This window comes from Hemibagrus wyckioides, linkage group LG21, assembly GCF_019097595.1.
Source record: "Hemibagrus wyckioides isolate EC202008001 linkage group LG21, SWU_Hwy_1.0, whole genome shotgun sequence".
Lineage (NCBI taxonomy): Eukaryota > Metazoa > Chordata > Actinopteri > Siluriformes > Bagridae > Hemibagrus > Hemibagrus wyckioides.
Window position 1 is genome coordinate 9,931,990 of NC_080730.1, and position 21,469 is coordinate 9,953,458.

The window sequence follows — 21,469 nt, forward strand, 5'->3', positions numbered from 1 at the left end:
TTAGCAGTGTGTTTATGGGAATTTTTGACCATTCCTCTAGAAGTGCATTTGTGAGGTCAGGAACTGATGTTGGATGAGAAGGTCTGGCTCACAGTCTTCGCTCTAATTCATCCCAAAGGTGTTCTATTGGGTCGAGGTCAAGACTGCAGGCCAGTCAAGTTCCTCCACACCAAACTCACTCATCCATGTCTTTATGGACCTTGCTTTGTGAACTGGTGCATGGTCATGTTGGAACAGGAAGGGGTCATCCCCAAACCGTTCCCACAAAGCATGAAATTTGTCCAAAATTCGTCTTGGTCATTGGAACTAAAACAACACCTGAATTCAATGATTTGGAGGGGTGTCCCAAAACCTTTGGCAATATAGTGTATGAAGTGCTGGGGCTGATTTCCTTCTAACCTAGTCTATAGATTTATGCAGCACATCATTGACTGCTGTGTCATTGTCGTTTGCACAGGGTGAAGTTTAGCTTTCACTAGCAGATTTACTCTCTCTCTAGTGGACTAATTTCATTTTATTTCACAGACACTTCCAGTAACTGATTGTGAAATACAACAGCAGGAGTAATAAATACGAATGAAGTGAACTGTTTCCTTGATGGTTTATTTTTTCAGATCCAATTAGCAATGGGAGGAACAACAGAACTCTAAATTTGATGTGGCTTAAAGGAAAGAGCTGGCTTATAGTAAGTACAGCTTTTTTTTGTTTACCGTGCTTCCTATTCAGAAGAGACGTGGAATGATTACAAAAGCACTTGATTTGGGGGAGGAAAAAAATTGAAGCATGGAATAGTGCTGCTTATCTACCTTTCCATAAGGAGTGTGTGTTCCTATGTCATATATATATATATATATATATATATATATATATATATATATATATATATATATATATATATATATATATATATATATATATAGACAAGACCATAAAGCTTTGATAACTGCGAGTTCCTAATGGGTTTTATTCACTATCCCACACTACATTCTAACATAATCCCAACTCGAGGAAAGATGCCTGAAGACATTCGTAATATATAATCATTTGAAAAATAGCCATACTGCTAAAGATCTATAAGCAGGATCTGCCTCTTCCCGTATCACTGCTCTATTACACGACTACAAGAGCATTTGGTGTAACAACCGGTGGTGAGGAACGAAAGTTGGTTGTCACATGAGACGTATGAGACGACCAGGTGTGACCACGGTCTACTGCAGAAAACCTAAAATAGGAATTGCTGCAGCGTGTAAAGGCACAAGCACATGATCAGCTAGGAATAAATGGAAGAACTGGAGGAGATATAGGAAGGAGGGAGAAAGGAAAGAAAGAGAGAGAGAGAGATTGAGGAAAGGGAGAGGAAGTGCATCAATAAAAGATGGCACTGGGTGAAGGATGACTGTGCAGGCCTGACCTGACTGATAGCATTGATCAAAGTATGGAGCAATGTTGTTGTTAACAAAATACTCTAGATTTAATTCTATAAAACACATTACACAGGCAGCTACCACTTCCATTCCTAGATTTCTATAGGGGTAGTGATAATAGATGAAGGCAATCTATTTATAGTTTCACATCAAAAACTGACTTTCACAAAAGCGCTATCCCAAAGGTGGAAATGAATAAGTATCTGTACCGTCCTGTTTCTCTGCCCTTTCTAGTAGATTGTAGAGGAAAGAAAAAGAAAAAAAAATCAAAGAGTCATAAAAAAAAGAAAAAAAAAACAAATGAGTATTGTCAGGCATGGAGGACTCTAGGAGGAAGATGAAGCCCTGTGTGTGCGCATTAGTATTCCGAACATCGCTCTGATGCAGCACGGCTCGACCGTGTGGCTCGGGATAACAGCGCCTCCTGCTGACGGCCACGTGTTTCACCACTCGCCCTCGCAAAGTAGGTCAACCGTTTACTGTGGGAGCAAAGAAGCAATGACTAAAAAAGCAGAACAGGGACTATTTTTATATGTGAAGAAAGGGGTTTTTTTTTTGGAAAGTGACCTGATTTGAGAATCCTTTCGACCCAAATCTTTGCCAAGGAACGCTGAGGACTTCAGCTGAAGTTCTCATAGACGTCGGCTTTTTATAACACCGCAATCAGCGTCAGAGAGATTTGACTCGCTGAACTCATCTCGATAGGTACAAAACGACGGCAGAACAGTGTGCATCGAGCATGAGCTGTTCAGCAATGGTGACTGATGCCATCATGACTGATGACTCAGACATCACTAATCTATTACTGTTTAGGAATGATATTAGAACTGAGAGTGTTTCTCTGTCTCTCTCTCCATCCAGGCTTCTCTATAGGTTTCTCTCAATCCCAGTGAAGGCCACATGGCCAATTCAGGTGTTCTGGCATGCCATGTCCCAAAGTGTCCAAAATGGTTCCTTACACTGAACCATAGCAAAGAGCCTTTAATACATAAATATAAGAAAAAAAGCTCAATCTTACCACAGATCTCCATCATATCACAGAAAAGCAGAAAGTCAAATGGCCAGTGTTATGGCTACTAAAAATAACCAGTATCTCTGCATTTTTTTTTAATCAGACCATCCACAGTGCTGCCAGGTTAGCACCAATCAGCTCACAAGAAGGTTTCTCACATCCTGTGTCTTTCTCCTTCATAGTTTTTTTTTTTCCATGCACCCTGATTAACCACCCTTTATATGTTCTAGTTTGTATGCACCTTGTTGTCAATCTAGTTGACTCAGTCTCACTCATTCTAGTTTTTTCTTTCTAGTTTTCAATACTTTGTTGTCTGTTTGTACCGTTTAGCAATAAATCTGCACTTGCGTCCACTGCTGCCGACTCCTTCGGCTTTTCTATTGAGCGAATTTTATTTGTGCTTCGTTTGAAAAACCGCTTTAGCTAAAAGTTTAATAGTAGGGGCATCAAGCAAAGAGATGCTACAGTCAAGCCGTAAATGCTGCAGCACCATTGAGAGTCTCGTTATATAGATTTGAGCTGTAGTGGACTGTGGGATTTAAAAACAAAGCTTCAAATTATATCATGAATGAATGAATCATTGAGTATCTTAAAAAGGGAGATATACACACAAACACACACACCACGAGCTATGTAAATAAGCAACAGCGGAGCAGTGGGACTAGAGCAGGTCACACTAACAGGCCACTTCTGAGTTAAACCTCACCACAGTCATTCAGCTTTAATCCTCCTCTTCATTTCCACAGTATTTAGGTATTTATGTAGGTTTTTGGTCTGGGCATAACATCTGAGTATTATTTCACTATGAATGTGTTACGGCTGACGCTGACGACAAACACTGACCTTTGACCTTGACGTAGATTAACTCAGGATTTACACACAGTGCCAGGTTACTGGGCAGAGTCCATGGCGTGGTGGTCCAGGCAATCAGGCACACGCTCTCGTCCTCCAGCAAAGGGAAGTTCACGATGACGGATGGATCCTGAACATCCTTTTTTCCAAAAAAAAAAAGAAGTGGTCAGTTTTGGTAGGTCATTTGGAATACCATTTTGATTTTTCTAGACGTACTAAAATGTCGAAAAACTTTTCGCAGTGCAATTTAGTTTCATAGTTTCTTTTTCAGAAATGAACTCTGCTTCAGAATTTGTTCAGCTCTGTACCCTTTTCCAATAAAACAACTTATGACACATGTGTCACTTCAACAGTAGACTGCCCCCCCCAATATCTTGGATTGCAGTAGGAACTGAAAAATGTATATTATACAACGTTATGCAAACCAATATTCCACTTTTGCTTTTACAATATTCTTTCCCTAGAACATACGCTCATAATATAGACAGTGAGGAAATAATTAGCAATATTGTTCTGTGATATCCATGCCAATAAACAGCTGAGGCCATAAGTTTACATACGCCTTCCAGAATCTGCAAAATGTTACTCATTTAAAAAGATATAAGAGGGACCATAAAAAATTGTTTATTTAGTTGTGCCCTGAATAAGCTATTTGATATGACAGATTTGTTCCTGAGACACAATAATAACAGAATTTACACAAAAGAACCAGTTCAAAAGTTCACATACGCTTGATTCATCATACTGCATGTGTTACCTGGATGATCAATGAGTGTTTTTATGTTTTGGGAGAGCTCTTCATGACTCTCTTTGTTTGTCCTGAGCAGTTAAACGGCAAACTGTTCCTCAAAAAAAAAATTCTACAGCTCCTGCACATTCCAGCATTTTCTTTTCACATTGAGGACAACTGAGGGACTCGTACACAGCTATTAAAAAAGAGGCAAACATTCACTGATGCTCAAAAAAGGCAATATGATGCATCATGAGCTAACAATATCGGTAATTATTTCCTCATTGTCTACATTATCAGCATTTTAAGGGTTTTTTTCTTGAGGATTAGTTCTGGGGGTGGGTGGAAGAAAGAAAATTATATATATATATATATATATATATATATATATATTTTATATATATATATATATATATATAAAAAACTGTATATACTGTATATAAGTTCTTACCGCAATCAAAGAAATTTGGAGGGAAAAATAAGTCATGAATCATTGTGTGATACAAGTAGTTTTTGGGAAAAAGTCACAGAACTGGGATAGAGTTCATTTTTAAAACTGGAAAACTATAAATAGAAGCTTGAAAAGAAACTAGTACAATAAAATGTGCCACAAAATGATGAATACGGGCTATTCTCACCGCTTCGCACACCTGAAACAGCCGATCCCATCTTTACCCCATATTCAACTCCACATGGTTCTTCTGATTCTTTAGATTGGGGGCAGAGTTACACACTTTTCAATCTCTAAAATCATTGGGATGTTTAGTGGATCCCCCAAAAAAAACCCATCACACCACTGAGCCAGAGTGAAACTGGTGATGGTTTGCTTCCAATTTCCAATCAAGTAGTATTTATTTCCAGGCCATGAAAGCAGCAAAGGCAGAAGAGTCACTGTTTTGGACACCTTCATCTGGCACTCCAAAAAGTGCCTCGGACAAAACGTTGAATATAATTGTCCAGAAATCAGATGGTCTCGGTCATAAACATCAGATTTTTTTTCTTTTGGAAGATTTTAGAGATTGTTCTAAATCATTCTAAAATGATGTAAATTTTGGGGTTTCATATAAACTGATTTAACAGATTTTTTATTTGCATAATAATAACAAAAAATAAAATTAATAATTTTATTTAAAAAAAAAAAGTGTGTCTAAAGACGTCTAAATCCTTGTTTGCTGAACAAATTACGCTCAAGTGAAGTATCTGATTTGTTTTACCTCGGCTGATGAGACAAACTGAGGTGATATTTTTATGTTCTACACATTAAATGCAATAGAAATAAACAACTGTTGCTTGTAGTTGCTTTTAATTAATGCATTTCAGCAGAACCAAATCGTTGAATGCGATCATAAACAGAACAAACGATATGATTTAAGAGGATCTTTAAGGAAAGTCTCTGTGTTTGACCGGTACCTTGTAGTTCTGGTGTGACTCGAAGTTGGACAGCGGTGTGTTACAGGCTGTGGAGAATGGCATGACCTTCACTCCTCTGTACACCAGACCTTTATCATAGAGCTGCTTAAACACCCACCTGGAAGAAGACACAGAGCAATAAATAAATTCAAGTAACTATTTTATCCCTAATGAGCAAGCCTGAGGCAATGGTGGCAAGGGAAAAACTCCCTGAGATGATATGAGGAACCAGGCTCAGAAGAGAACCTCATCCTCATTTAGGTGACACTGGACAGTAAGTAATATATGTAATGTTGATAATGTCCTTTCTACAACAGCAACCAACAACAGCATGTATATTCTACAGATGTTGGTCCATATGAAAAGTTTGCAATATGGATATAAACATATACTTTGTGGTAGAAATGAATCTATGAGAATCTATAAGAAACAGTATCTGGGCAACTGAATGTCAACCAAGAGAGCAGTACATTATAAAATCAGGGTCATGTGTGGCCAAGGCTTATTGATGCACATGGGGAGCGAAGGCTGGACCGTGTGGTCCGATCCAACAGACGAGCTACTGTTGCTTAGATTGCTGAAGAAGTTAATGCTGGTTCTGATAGAAAGGTGTCAGAATACACAGTGCATGATGGGTCAGGGCTGTTTTGGCAGCAAAAGACGGACCAAAACAATATTAGGCAGGGGGTCATAATGTTATGCCTGATCTGTATATATAATCCTGAAGCTCAAAGCACATGAAATGAAGTGTAAACAGGGTTTATATACAGAAAGCATACATTACACAAGAAGATCTTGAAGTCTTACCATACAGTCTCCATGAACCACGGGTAGAGGGTCTTGTAATCGTTCTTAAAGTCGATCCAACGGCCCATTCTCTTCACAGAAACCTAAATCACACAAAAGATCAGCGTGTACTTCAGCCAGGGTAAACCGGCTCAGTGTAGACAGCATCACCACATGCAGTCAGTGAAATAGTGCTACACTTTATTATGATTGTTATTCATCAGAATGTGTTGGTCTGTAGCTTTGAAAGTGTGGCTAAGAAAATAAGCACCATAAAATCAAAACGAAACCCATAACCACCTCCACTGTCTCCAACCCTGATTTCCACACCTCGCACAACAAACACAAAGAAGCCACCTGTGTAATGAACCGCAGCTTATTATTGATTACATCATCCATGGAAAAAAAAATAAATGCCGTCTCCAGGGCTCTTTAATGAGGCCAGTCAAGCGATTTCACCCTCACTTCCTGCATTTTACGTCTGAGAGAAATAACAAGCTGTTAAGTGGATCCTGGCGTAATCACCTCAGCAAAAGTTCCATTACTGCTAGAAGACAAAAAACAAGATTACGTTGAAAAGACTAATCCTTTTATAAGGCTTATTTGGAAAGAATTTTCCCAAAGTATCCCTGAACATTAAAAATTACACCCACCAAAGTACTAAAAATGGCCACTGACCCACAAATGTTCATTCTGGACATGTGTGATGAATGAGAGCTAATTTACAGTTATTACATTAAACAAGTACGGGGAAAACGCGGAGGCGTATACAAATTGCAATTCAGGCGTATTTATAAATTACATTTTATTGGTATAGTACTTCTAACAATGGACAGCTTTACAGAAATATATGAATGAAGGATAGAATTTTTTTAATTTATCCCTAAAGAGCAAGCCAGAGATCCCTGAGACAGGAGATCTTGAGGAAGAAACGTTAAAACGTTAAACCAGACTCAAAAGGGAACATCTGAGTGACACAGAATAGTAAGATTATAAATAATTCCCCTTCTATAAGTGTATTATATGGTCAAAAAGTTGTGTATTCGTTCCAGTTTTAACATGAAGTCTGCTCTGCTGAAGTCATCGGTTATAGGTCCTGGAATGTTTTAGGTAGAATCAAACTGTAGAGATGTGCTTGAGCCATTAACCATATTTTTGTCATAATGACATAAAAACATGACTATTATTTATTATACTACTGATTAATTTTTGTAGATTAAATCTCGACATTCAAGGACATAATTTTCTTTAAATCTTGCTTGTTGCTGTGACTTGAAGCCAGTTTTTGTTTTTAGCTAGCCTTGTACTAGCGTTATACCAACACTTTATATTTTGTAATAGTTAGACTTACCGGATATTTTGTATTTTGGAGAAACCCAGACAGACCAGCCACCTAACCACCACTAACTACCTACCTAACAAACAAACATTAACTAACCACCACTAACTTCCTAACCACTCAACAAACAAACCAACCAACATTAACTGACTAACCACCACTATGCACCTAACCAACTAACTAACTACCCAACACTAACTAACATTGTTGCTTGGTATTGTACAGTCATAAGCAGAACGATTTTCCAAAACCATGAGTGTCAACTGTAGAACTATTCTGATGAGAAATGACCGAATTATTTCAGTCCTGCTCTCAGCGTTTATATAAATATCTCCATTAACATGCACATTAAAGCAGCACTGTTTTAGGGTTGTAGTTTGAGTCATGCCATCTAATTGTATTCAAGTGTACATTTCTAATACACTGAGCAACTCAACTGAAAATCATGTACCCACACCTCACACACAAATACACACTCTCTCTCTCTCTCCCTCCCTCTCACACACACACAAACACACTCTCTCTCTCTCACACACACACACACTCTGTCTGTCTCTCCCTCCCTCCCACTCATACACTCTCTCTCTCTCTCTCTCACACACACACTCCCTCTCATACACGCTCTCTCACACACACACACTCTCACTCTGTCTGTCTCTCCCTCCCTCCCACTCATACACTCTCTCTCTCTCACACACACACTCCCTCTCATACACGCTCTCTCACACACATACTCACTCTCTTGCTCTACTCACACAAACACACACTCTCCCTCTCTCATATATATGCACACACACTCCCTCTCTCTCTCATATACATACACACAAACTCTCTCTCATTTTTTATATATATATATATATATATATATATATATATATATATATATATATATATATGTATATATATATATATATATATATATATATATATATATATATATATATATATATATATATACACACACACACTCTCTCATACATGCTCTCTCACACACACACTCCCTCTCTCTCTCATACACACACACTCCCTCTCTCTCTCATACACACTCACTCACACTCTCTCTCTCTCTTACCTCCCACTCATTGGCATATCTCATCACGATACTCCTGCACTGCTTGTTGTACTCTGCTATCCCCATCTTAGCAACATCCTCCGGACCTTTAATCCCCAGTGTTTTATCAATCTCATATTCCTGAAACCAAAAAAAAAATTGGAAAAGTTATAAAACTGCAAAAGGTTCAAATGAGCAAACAAGCATCCTGTCCAGAGATAAACGAACAGAGACCTTAATTAATGATGCTAAGATGACAAAGCGTACAACTCAGAGGGGAGCGAACAACACGACATCAATCAGCAGGCTGCAGTAAAGCTAATTACAAATGAGTTAAGTAAGGGATAAAACACGACGAGGCGTGCTGCTACAATAATCAAAAAATAATCAGCCGCAGCGTGATGGGAAGCCGAGATCGGTTCTCCCCGAAGTCATACTTTATTGTAACGGCACGTCATAAATATTTGAAATTTCCCTTATACCATGCCAGTTTGTCAAAGCTGACCATTTTTCATTTCATAAAAAATAATAACACGTGCAATTTTTAATTCATGCGTTTCATTTGTAATCACTTACCGTCCATTTTATTATTAACACATGTACGCATGCACATTCATGCAGTTATCTGAGCAGCAGCGGAAATCATAAAAGCACGCAGATGCATATTTAAGAGCTAAGCATCAAAGAATGGGTGAAATAAGTGGGATCTCTGAGACATTAAGTGTAGCATGGCTGTTGGTAGCCGAAAGCCTAGTTTTTAGTATTTCATAAATCTGCGAAATTCATTCATAACAGTCTCACAGAGTAGCGAGAAAGAAAGGAAAAGTGAAAGAAACTGAGCACTGGTTCTGTGAGTATAGAACATGTGGATCATAGTGGATCAAATAGATTTAAACACACTAGCAATGTCAAGCAAGGCTAATTTATATAATATTATTATTATATTATAGTATAGATTTTAGCCCCGCCCTTTTGATATAATGTAGGTGGGGCTAATCTTAGGTAAAGCCTGTGTGACACTATCCTCAACTCTCCAAGTCAGAGCAAGCATTGCCTTCTGTGATTATATATACCTGGGTGGTTGGTATTTTAGTAAAGTTGAACAATCCTAATTTGTGCCTCTTGTGCTAGAGTTAAAGCTGAGAGTCATAGAGAATCACTCATTAGAATATTAGGCCATGCCCCTCAGGACAGTTCTCTGATCTGTGGCTATATGTATACAACTTGTAAGAATTGATCTAAGGAATAGTCTTAAGTTCTGAGCCAGGTGTAAAAAAAATTCTTTCAAATCACATACTTATGCACTATGCTACTCCTTCTTGTAGTATAAATTTTTCATTTCATTTTATTTAATTCTGTACCGCTTATCCGATCTATACTCGGGTCACGGGGAGCCTCAGGCGTCATCGGGGATCAAAGCAGGATACACCCTGGATGGAGTGTGAACCCATCGCAGGGGTGTGCCACACTCATTCACTCACGCAATCAGCCTAGAAGCATGTCTTTGGACTGTGGGAGGAAACCGGAGCACCCGGAGGAAACCCACCAAGCACGGGGAGAACATGCAAACTCCACACACACACGGTGAGCGGGATGAGACTCAAACCCAGGAGGTGTGAGGCGAACGTGCTAACCACTAAGCCACCATACCGCCTGTAGTATAAATATTGCTGAGTAATGTGTTCACAAGAAAAAATGTGACAATACGCTTATTTAACCAAAAATATGAAGTGTGGAATATTGGAGCACTCAATGCTTTGCTTTGATTTGCTTACATAACAGAAAAGGGAAAGGGGCGGAGCTACCAGGCACTGATGCTGAAACTTCCAAGATGGCCAACAAATCTCGGGTGAGTTAGGGTTTGGTGATAGCCTGCTTTGTTTGATTTCGTTTCCAAATTCACCATATTCTGCTGGTGTTACGTTACATGCATTTAACATCATTTGCCATTGACTGAAAGACAACTTATACTTCCGGTTTATGAAAAACTGTCAGTAGATGGTCGAGTACATAGTGCATAGTGTATAGTACGTCATTTAGACGCAGCTAAAGACTGAATGAGGTGGGAGAGAATTCTGCGGGATTGAATTTTAATCAACATATTGTTACGTCATTAACGATCATCGTATTAGATAGCTTGAAGCAGTAAATGGAAGAAGCAGCATAGAGCAAGCTATTAATCCTAGGTTTATGGTCCCCACCCTTCAGACTCACTAAACCTGTTCTGGCTTCCAGATGAACGAAGCTAACTGACACTTCAGATGTTATGTTTATCCATACTCTAGACCTAACATTACAGGAGACCTCACCTGGTCTAACCTGACAGAGTTGTGCAATTCTAGCGATATAAACCAAACCATCACACACGCTCGCCTCTTAAGACTTTGGCTTGTTAATACAGTTTCAAACAGACACACACACAACCACACACTGTACAACATGTAGAGAAATGCGTTCAGTGAAAGGTTTATGTTTATGGCGGTAACAATAACGTTGTTTACGGTAGTCTGTGACTGCAGAAATTAACGCAAAATCAAACTGGGATATTCTGAGGATCTTTTGAAGTTACAGCAGATATTGTGCAGATTTGGGCCAAGATGGTTTAGCCAAGGCCCTCTTCGATTCACGAGCGCAAACATGAGTACAGCTATCATATAAAGTAATTACATACATGTCTTCATTAGGAGGAGTTTAGAAGAAGAAGTATCATTTGCTTGCAATTTCACCAATTTAAGATTATTACAGCAAAATCCTGGAGGGACTTTTACACCAAAGCACCATTGATCTTCTCAAATTTTAATTGTTTTAAAAGATTGATTGATTTCATATAAAAGCTGTAAAATAGTTTCGGTTTATATTAACACACCCGTTCTGCTGCGTTCTTGTTCCTATTCTATTTCTAATATTTTACACAAAGACTTTGATGAATCTTCCACATAAAAATGAGTGTAACTGTTAAGGCAATATTTTTAGAATTTTTAGCACGCAACTGTGCACAAACTGCGACTGTGAGCACAAAAAGCTTTGAAGGTTGAAGAGAAGCTCTGCCTGTCAGGCTATTTTATTGCTTTTATTGCTGGTCAGAAAGGGACAGTGAAAATCTACTGCGTGTATGCAGGAGAAGGCAGGTTAATGTGGTGTAATTGAGCTATTAACACTTCACGTATATTGTCGCTAGCTAGCTAATTCATTATGTGGAGGCGGGGGCGTGGTCAAGCACTGTTTTGCAAATGGAGGGCGGAGCCTGGAAAGTGAGAGGTAAGGATCTAGGTCAGTGCAGGATTGCTCTAACTTGTGTGTTATGTTTCACTGAGCAGCAGAAAGGATAAAGTTGGGAGAGACGGGCGACGCACGAGAGAGAGAGAGAGAGAGAGAGAGAGAGAGACAGAAAGACAGAGAGACAGACAGAGAGAGAGACAGACAGAGAGAGAGAGTGCATGTGAGCGTGTGTGTTACAGTAAAAGTGCTGAAAAATGATCACAGTAGTAACAGCCGATACAGAGCTTTTTTTTTTAGTTGTCTCCAGTCTCCTAATTTCTCTCCAAACCCAGGAGAAGTGTCACAGTTCTATAGTTTGCAAATTGCTGGCATATTTTTAAGAAAATCAGGACATGCTGTTATTTGAAAATAACGAACTTCAGGGTAGCCGCAGCAACACATTTCCCAACACCTACATCCAGCAGCATCACAACACTCACTGATTATTTTCTCATAACAGCATGTCCTGTGGACCTGAGCCGGATTTTATATCTAAATCATCGCAGTAGCGCAACCTACGATGGCCGAGAAACACAAAACAAAAGAACAAATCCAAAAACACAATAACAAATCAGAAAACACGATGACAATTTAGACAAAACGGAAAAAGGTCAGTAAAGTTTGCGAATGGAATTCTTACCGCTAATTGGACGAGACATCTGTCAATCGGGATATACAGGAAGTAGGAAATTGTGTATCGGACTGTATTTCTTGTACATGCGTGGAGTTCTGCATTCATTTTAAACCATTTATTTTCAACAGTGCAACTTTAAATCTAAGAAATTTCCATTGGCAAGCAAGGAGAAAATTAAATTCATTTAACGCTACCATGAGGAAGAACATTCAAATGCTGTGATCTTGGATATGCTGATAGTGTATCATGGCATAAAGATAGTTTGCGATGTCTAACCTAAAGAACGCAGGTATGATTCGAAGAAAAAACTATTCCAGATTCAACAGTGTAAAGGACTGCTAGAAGAACAGAGCTGCATTCACACACACAGATTGAGTATCTACTGCTGCAGCCTGCTGGACTTCCTGTATATCTTGAGTGACAGATGTCTCATCCGATCAGTGGTTCCCAGGTTGCCTGAATTGTCATTGTGTTTCCTGATTTTGTTTTGAACTTCAAACAGCACATTGTCTGAAATGAAAACCTGGGACATCATTAGTTATCAAAAACACAGAGGGCTTTAATTTCTTACCACAGGCAAGCCATGGCAATCCCAGCCAAACCTCCTGTCCACGTGGAACCCACTCTGGTGAGCGAACCTGGTGACGATGTCCTTTATAGTGCCAGCCAGAATGTGGCCATAATGTGGGAGACCAGTCGCAAAGGGCGGTCCATCATAGAACGCGTACCTGTGAGCAGAAAAACACACAACGCAAATGCCGTCATTCACAATCCGACAAAAACCAGGCAGAAATATGAGCAACAGATGTAGACACAGCTGAGCCGGGATTCACATATATGACTATTAAAGCAAATCAGCCAGATAGGATTTCCTCTCACTTGGGCCTGTTTTTGGATTGTTTCAGACACTCCTGGAAGCAGTCCTTCTCAGTCCAGAACTGGAGAACATGTTCCTCCTCCGAGGGAAAGTGGATCGACTCAGGCACGGGTTCCACCATGATGCCTACAACACAGCAACAAAAGAGTGTGTGTGGAAAAGGCACAGATATTTCAGCTTATATACTTTTCAGCTTTTTTTAAAAAATCTACTTTATTTGATTCTTTTATAAGATGAACTAAAAAAAATCATCTTAATATCATTCTTGTTCCCGTGACAAAAAACCAGCAGGATTTTGTCCACTGGCTTTCGGATTATTTCATCATAAATACGTTTATGTTTACGTTTTCTTACATGTTTTGCTTATCAAAATAATCTTCTCAGATCACTTTTATGATGTGATGCCTAAATACAATCATCAGAATTAAAATGCAAAAATTTTAGGCTAGAAACGAACTAAGTCGCATGACTTCAACATCACCATTACTAAAGCTCTGAAAGCTCTTTCAGTCTTTATTGCCTTTTAAGGATCCTTTTTGTGCTCTTTTTGTGTGCTTGAATCTGAATGAACGAAAAGTGGAAATATTTTAAGTATAAACACAGCAATTTAGCTTTTCCTGTGGTCCCAGACTGCAGTCCGATTTATCTACTCATAATCAAATGCCATTTTCAAGGCATGTAAAAGCTTAAAAAAAAATCACATGTGGGGTTTTAGTGATGTATTTTATGCTGTGGAACACAACATGGAAATATAATAAGCCTGAGTTAACCACAGCTTTTATTTCAGATATTTAAATGAAAAAGCCATTGACTCGTTACAATGTCTTTACTGAAAGACGTTCAGTAAAGCGAAAGGGAAAGCATTTCATACCTACTTTTTTTTTTTGCATCTTTATCAATCTTAAGTTCTTTTCACATGCTGTTCATAAGTCTCCATACAAATTAAACAGGACGCAATGTGAAAGAAAAGTTGCACGTACAAATAATACGCCTATGATACTATGTATGTGTAATACTATGATCTGAGCTGCACCTTACAGTTTTTATATACAATTCAATTCCATTTATTCCTCTCTCTTTATTTATAAAACGAGAATCATCGTCTCAAAGCAATCAGACAAACTTAGGTCCCTGATGAGAAAGACAGAGCAGACAGAACAGGGAAAAAATTATTCATTGAGAAATCAGGAAGAAGAAACCAGGCTCATTGTGATGGCTAGATGACTGGATCAGAGCATCTCCAAAACTGCAGCTCTTGTGGGGTGTTCCCGGTCTGCAGTGGTCAGTATCTATCAAAAGTGGTCCAAGGAAGGAACAGTGGTGAACCAGTGACAGGGTCATGGGCGGCCAAGGCTCACTGATGCGTGTGGGGAGTGAAGGCTGGACCGTGTGATCCGGTCTAACAGACGAGCTACTGTTGCTCAAACTGCTGAAGAAGTTAATGCTGGTTCTGATAGAAAGGTGTCAGAATACACAGTGCATGACGGGTCAGGGCTGTCAAGGGGGAGCGTCACAATATTAAGCAGGTGGTCATAATGTTACGCCTGATCGATGTATAGTCTCTGATGTTGTCAACTTATTTATTTAGACTCTGTTATCATTAATTAGACTGTGTGATAAAATATAGCACTGGAAACCTTTACAATCAGTAAATATTAGAAGGTGTTTATATAAGTTGTTTAACCTCTTCCCCAGTTTCACTCATGTATTCATCCTTTCATTCATTCATTCAGTCTTATTCAATTTTATTTTGTTTAGAGCTTCCAAAAAATGGATAAAGTCCCTTTAAAGAAATATATCAATAAACATTTCAAACGTATATATATATCCCCCTTAACTATTTCTATATTAAATGCAAGATCTCATAAAACAGCTAAATATTGTTATTTACATCATGTGAAAGTCTTGTATACAAATTTCAAAGTAAAAGTTTTCTAAATATATATAAAAAAATTTTTTTAAAACACTTGGAACTAAAAATTAAATATTACATGCAGAATATTCTACCAGCTGCTTTATTAGCAGTTTATTAAAATTTTATTACACTATTTGATCGTGTTATTTACTTTGTAATTGCGCTTGACGCTTGTAACATCTGACGCTGTCTAACTCAGCTTTAGCTTTAGCCATTAGCAAGCAATTAGATTCTCATTGAAAGTTCAGCCATGTGGCTAAAGTCCGCCTTTTAGCACGTTAGCATTTCATTGTTTCTCTGACTTTCTGTATTTTCGCTGGACACATTAACGCGATCTGGACCCGTTAAATAGATGCTTTAAATAGATGTTACTTACACGCGGCGGTTTCAGCCGGGATGCCGAGAAAGAAGAAGGAGTCACAACGCGGAAATGATGCAACTGAAGGGAAAGCATGGGCGGAAACGGAAATACAAAATCATAACATTAGCTGCGTTTCAAGCTGCAGGATGACGGGGGGTTTTTTATCAGTGAGGCTAGAGGAACTGTTTACAGTCTTAATGTTTATACAGTGTGTGCAAGGCACCTAGATAGAAAGATATCATTTGTTATAATCTGTTAAGATTCTGCTGCACTACATTGCCATTGGGTGTTCTTACTAGTGGTTGCCATAGTAACGTCTACACTATATTGCCAAAAGTTTTGGGACACCCATCCAAATCATTGAATTCAGGGGTCGGGCTTGGCCCCAGTGAAAGGAACTCTTAATGCTTCAGCTTCATACCAAGACATTTTGGACAATTTCATGCTCCCAACTTTGTGGGAACAGTTTGGGGATGACCCCTTCCTGTTCCAACATGACTGCACACCAGTGCACAAAGCAAGCTCCATAAAGACATGGATGAGTGAGTTTGGTGTGGAGGAACTTCACCTGACTTCAACCTGATAGAACACCTTTGGGATGAATTAGAGTGGAGGCTGTGAGCCAGACCTTCTCGTCCAACATCGGTGCCTGACCTCACAAATGCGCTTCTAGTGGAACGGTCAAAAATTCCCATAAACACACTCCTAAACCTTGTGGAAAGCCTTCCCAGAAGAGTTGAAGCTGTTATAGCTGCAAAGGGCAGGTCAACTCCATATCGAATTCATGTGCTTGTAAAGGCAGACATCCCAAAACTTTTGGCAATATAGTGTATGCCTGATGTTCACTTCCATTCAGTTTGATTTAGCACTGGACATTGACACAATACAGCCTTACGTAAATAAAAAAATTTTCTTTTTGGAAGTTTTGTGAACATTGTTCATAGTTGTACATGTGATATCTGGCATTCAGTATTTATGGATCCTGTCTCAAGAATCTGTTAAAGATTGGGTAGAGGGAGATTAGTTAGATAAACTGCGTGAAAATACAATAAAATACACTATATGGCCAAAAGATTGTATGTATATATAGTATGAATGCTGTGAAAAGGTTTTTGCACCCTTCCTGTTTTTTTTAATTTTTTGCATATTTGTCATGTATTTGTAACAAATTTTAATATTACACAAAGATAATGCAAGTAAATACAAAATGCAGTTTTTGCAGGGAAAAAAGCTGTCCAAACCTGCCTGGCACTACGTGAAAAATTAATTGAATTAAATCTATTAAAATCTATAACAATTAATTGAATTAAATCTATTAACTGGTTGTGCCACCCTTTGCTGCAACAACTGCAATCAAGCATTTGGGATAACTGACAATGAGTCTTTCACATCACTGTGGAGGAATTTTGTCCCACTCTTCTTTGCAGAATTGTTTTAATTCAGCCACATTGGAGGCTTTTCGAGCATGAATGTTTAAGGTCATGCCACAGCATCTCAATCAGATTTAAGTCCAGACTTTGACTTGGCTCCTCCAAAACCTTAATTTTGTTTTTCTTGAGGTGGACTTGCTGGTGTGTTTGGGATCACTGTCCTGGGCATAACCCAAATGCGCTTGAGCTTGAGGTCACAATCTGACGGCCGGGCATTCTCCTTCAGGATTTTCTGATAGAGTGCAGAATTCATGGTTCCATCAATTAAGGCAAGTCGTCCAGGTCCTGAAGCTGCAAGGCAGCCCCAGACCATCACACTACTACCACCATGTTTGACTGTTGGTATGATGTGCTTCTTATGAAATGCTATGTTTGTTTTACATCAGATGTAACGGGACACACACCTTCCAAAAACTTTTGTCTCATCAGTCCACAGAATATTTGCCCAAAAGTATATTTTTTTGGCAAATGTGAGACAAGCCTTTGTGTCCTTTTAGGTCAGCAATGGCTTTTGCCTTGGAACTCTCCCATGGATGCTGTTTTTGCCCAGTCTCTTTCTTATTGTTGAATCATGAACACTGACCTTAATTGAGGCAAGTGAGGCCTGCAATTCTTTAGATGTTGTTCTGGGTTCTTTTATGACCTTCTGGATAAGTCGTAGCTGCGCTCTTGGAGTAATTTTGGTAGGCCGCACACATTATCTTTGTGTAATATTAAAATTTGTTTGATGATCTGAATCTTTTAAGTGTGACAAAAAAAACAGGAAGGGGGCACAAACCTTTTCACAGCACTGTATATGTGTGTTGTAGTGTATCTTGTAACTGACTATGCCGCTGTAACACAAGAATGTTCCTCATGGGATCACTGTTGCCACACAATTAGAAGCTTACAATTATACAGAATGTCTTTGTATGCTGTAGCATGACAATTTCCCTTCCTTGGAAGCAATCAGCCAGAACATTCCAGCACGGCACTACCCTTGTATCCAAAGCAAGCTCCACAAAAACATAGTTTGTTAAGCTGAAAAGTGGAAAAGCTTGAGTTTCCTGCACAGAGCCTTGATCTCAACTCTACCGAACATCTGCACCTCAGACCTCCTCACATGACATCATTGCCTGACCTCACTCATGCTTTTGTAGCTGAATGATGTGTTAGCTTAGTGTTTCAGGTGTTGGACTACTGATTGGAAGTTTGTGAGTTTGAATCCCACAAAGCAATCCACCAAGCTGTCACTACTGGGCCCCCGAGCAAGGCGCTTAACCCTAAATTGCTCAGTTGTATAAAATGAGATAAAAGGGTAAGCCGCTCTGGATCTGCTAAATGACAGAAATGTTACTGTAAATAAATGAACGCAAAAGAGCACAGCCACACACCAAGTCCTTCCCAGAAGAGTAGAAGTTATAGTCTCAGAATAAGGGGAGACTACATCTGGAATTCAACAAGCAGTTCTGGGTGTTGTGGTCACGTGTCCACATTTTTTTTTTTTTGACCATTACAGTGATAGCCAGGTCTGCACGATAAAATTAGCCCAATATCTCACCCTCTCAAGTCAAGTATAAAACTATAGAACTACAAATACTATTACTATTTCTAACTACTAATACTGATTAAATATATACAAAACTCCCACTGATTAAAGTTTGCAAGGGAAGCTGAGCTCAGGTAACCCAAAAGGGTATTTTTTTATACAGAACCAAAAGGAAAGTCAATATTAAAAAATCAGAATGTGAATATTTCTCTTGGTTTAAGCTCTGTTGTGGTTACCGCACTTAAACTGAGAATTCTTTATTTAACAGCTAATGTCTCAGTGGCTGAAAACTGAGCTGTTCCGGTTGACTTATGCACATCTGCACTTTAAAGATGGACAATACCACTGCTCTCATCACCTCATCACCTTATTCCACTTCGTGACCACCCCGTACTGCTGCTGTCTGCACCTTGGACACCTACACACTTCACTTTATATAATTTTGCAAAATTTTGTCCTGCTGCTGTCTGCACCTTGGACACTATTGCGCTACACACTATTCACTTTATATAATGTTATATAATTTTGCATAACACAGTTGTTGTATTTTACACTTCCTATATACATATTCTATTTTATATACATATTCTATATACATATATACCATACCTTACTTTATTTATATTTATTATATTTTTTTATTTTTATTCTATTTTATTTTTTTACTTACTGTGAACTTGTTTTTATATTTTGTATTTCGTATTTTTAGTATAATTCGTATTCTTATATTTTATATTTTGTATTTCGTATTTTTATATTTTATCCTTGTCTTTTGTTCTGTCCTTATTCCTTTTGCTTTTCCTTTTTCAAGGGTCAAAACAGTCGTGTAAGCGTTTCACTGCATATCATACTGTGTACGATTATGTATGTGACAAATAAAATTTGAATTTGAATTTGAATTTGAATTTGAATTTGAATTTGAATTTGAATTTGAATACAGCATTTTATTGCATAAAATGAATAAAATACTTAACGTTAATGGGTGTGATTTATGATTCATTTCACTTGACATCCTTCGGTTTTTATGTGTTGTAAAGAAAATGTGTAAAGAGCTCTCACCACATTGCCATGTGCACTGACAGGCTCACTCACTGAAATCCCTGTCTGCCCCACTGACCACCTATATGCTTCCCAAAGATCATTTACATATATATTTACATTTATTCATTTAGCAGATGCTTTCATCCAAAGCAACTTACAAATGAGGAAGTACAAGCCAAGCAATATATCAAGCAGAGGACAAAGGAGTCCTAACATGCAAGATTTTGCTAGAGAAGCAAAGTGCACAGAGTAGAGGAGTATGAGTTCTTGTAAGAGCAGATTTAAGTATATGAGTACGCTTCATATCTGTAAGAACAGTCACTCATCACTTTTACACACATATTTGACACACACTATTGCTGCTTGCATTACTCACACATCTTGTAGTGTGGTCTTTGTTTAATCTGTATAGTTCTGTCTGTAAACTAAATGTATAGTGTCGTTAATTATGTCTATACATTTAAGGATCACCAACATCCATCCGTCCATCCATCCATTGTCTATACCCGCTTTATTCCTAATTAGGGTCACAGGGATCTGCTGGAGCCTATCCCAGCACACATTGGACGAAAGGCAGGGGTACACCCTGGACAGGTCACCAGTCCATTGCAGGGCCACAGGATCACCAACAGATTCCTTGTTTGTTCAAAACCTGATTCTGATTCTGACTCTGAAGTAGTGATTATTGCTCAAGACATAAATGAGTTATAGTAAAGGGAGTATTGTGTGTTAATCAGGCACAAAAAAATCTTAATTGCAGCTGAAAACCTTCCAGATGTCTCCACCCACCAGCATAGCTCTGATGTTTGTCTGCTGGTAAATTTTTATTAGCCCTCAGTCCACTAGAACTCAACCACATGTATGAGTTTCTAAATCTAGCTAAGTAGGCTAATACCCCACAATGCTCAACACTGTTAGCACTCATGTCTTTCTGATTGCAAAAATTGCCATGCACTCATTCCAGTACAAGAAGTATCAGAAAAGTACATTTTATAGACTTGGCAGTAATTTTAAGGTTATAATGTTATTGTAATAAGGTTGTTAATGGTATACCCTTAAAAATATAGTGTGCATTGGTGACTACTGTACTCTTGTAGCTGTATTAGCTGCTTTTACTGATTTGTGGTGTTATTACAGTATAATAAACTATTATGTCACATTATTAAGTGTGGACTGATGGATTAGCCCATGAATAAATTCAAAGTTTTGCAGCGTAATTTTATCCAAGCACAACTGGCTATTTGGTTAAATAAATCGTTGCTACAACACTCGAATAAAGGCCACCAACAGGAGAGCAGACTTATTTATGACAGGTGAAAAATACATTAAAAGTTCTAGTGGATGGAAAATATACTTATTACCTCTTGGCTCCTTGGCTCCAGTTCGTTCCTGAGCTTGGGCTACTGTCAGTCTGAAGTGTGTGCATGTTCTCCCCATGACTGCCAGGGTTTCCTCTGGGTTGTCCAGTTTCCTCCCACCTTTGAAAAACATGCCATTTGGCTAGTAGGTTTGAATGAATCTGTGAATGTGTATGTGCATGGTGCCCTGTTATGGACTGGAATTGCATTGTGTTCTTGGGTGTAGAAGAGCCACTATGACTCAGGAGAAAGCAGTTACTAAAAGTGATTGAGTGATGCTTCAGACTCAATTTGAAGACTGTGTGTGTTTATGTTAGCTGGCTTTCAAGACCAGATCATGCTTATTAATGATGTTAACTGAATACTTTATGTTTTATGTTGCTTGTATATCTGCATATGAAATTTGAGCTTTCTCTGGCATATAGTCATGGCGCTCTCAATATCTCAACATATATATCACCTT

The 21,469-nt window shown here is 38.5% G+C and overlaps 1 protein-coding gene across 1 annotated transcript in view; it reads right to left on the bottom strand.

Annotated features, from left to right (window-relative positions):
* iars1 (isoleucyl-tRNA synthetase 1) overlaps nucleotides 1-15,755 on the bottom strand; it is an 84,322-nt gene extending 68,567 nt beyond the window's left edge. Inside the window, exons 1-7 of the mRNA XM_058373448.1 lie at nucleotides 15,665-15,755; nucleotides 13,376-13,499; nucleotides 13,068-13,224; nucleotides 8,626-8,745; nucleotides 6,236-6,318; nucleotides 5,429-5,546; nucleotides 3,280-3,427 (exon numbers count right to left, since the gene is read on the bottom strand). Of these exons, the coding sequence (XP_058229431.1) occupies nucleotides 3,280-3,427; nucleotides 5,429-5,546; nucleotides 6,236-6,318; nucleotides 8,626-8,745; nucleotides 13,068-13,224; nucleotides 13,376-13,494 (745 nt within the window). The 5' untranslated portion in view covers nucleotides 13,495-13,499; nucleotides 15,665-15,755. The remainder of the gene's footprint in view (nucleotides 1-3,279; nucleotides 3,428-5,428; nucleotides 5,547-6,235; nucleotides 6,319-8,625; nucleotides 8,746-13,067; nucleotides 13,225-13,375; nucleotides 13,500-15,664) is intronic.
* Between the last annotated feature and the right edge of the window lie 5,714 nt (nucleotides 15,756-21,469).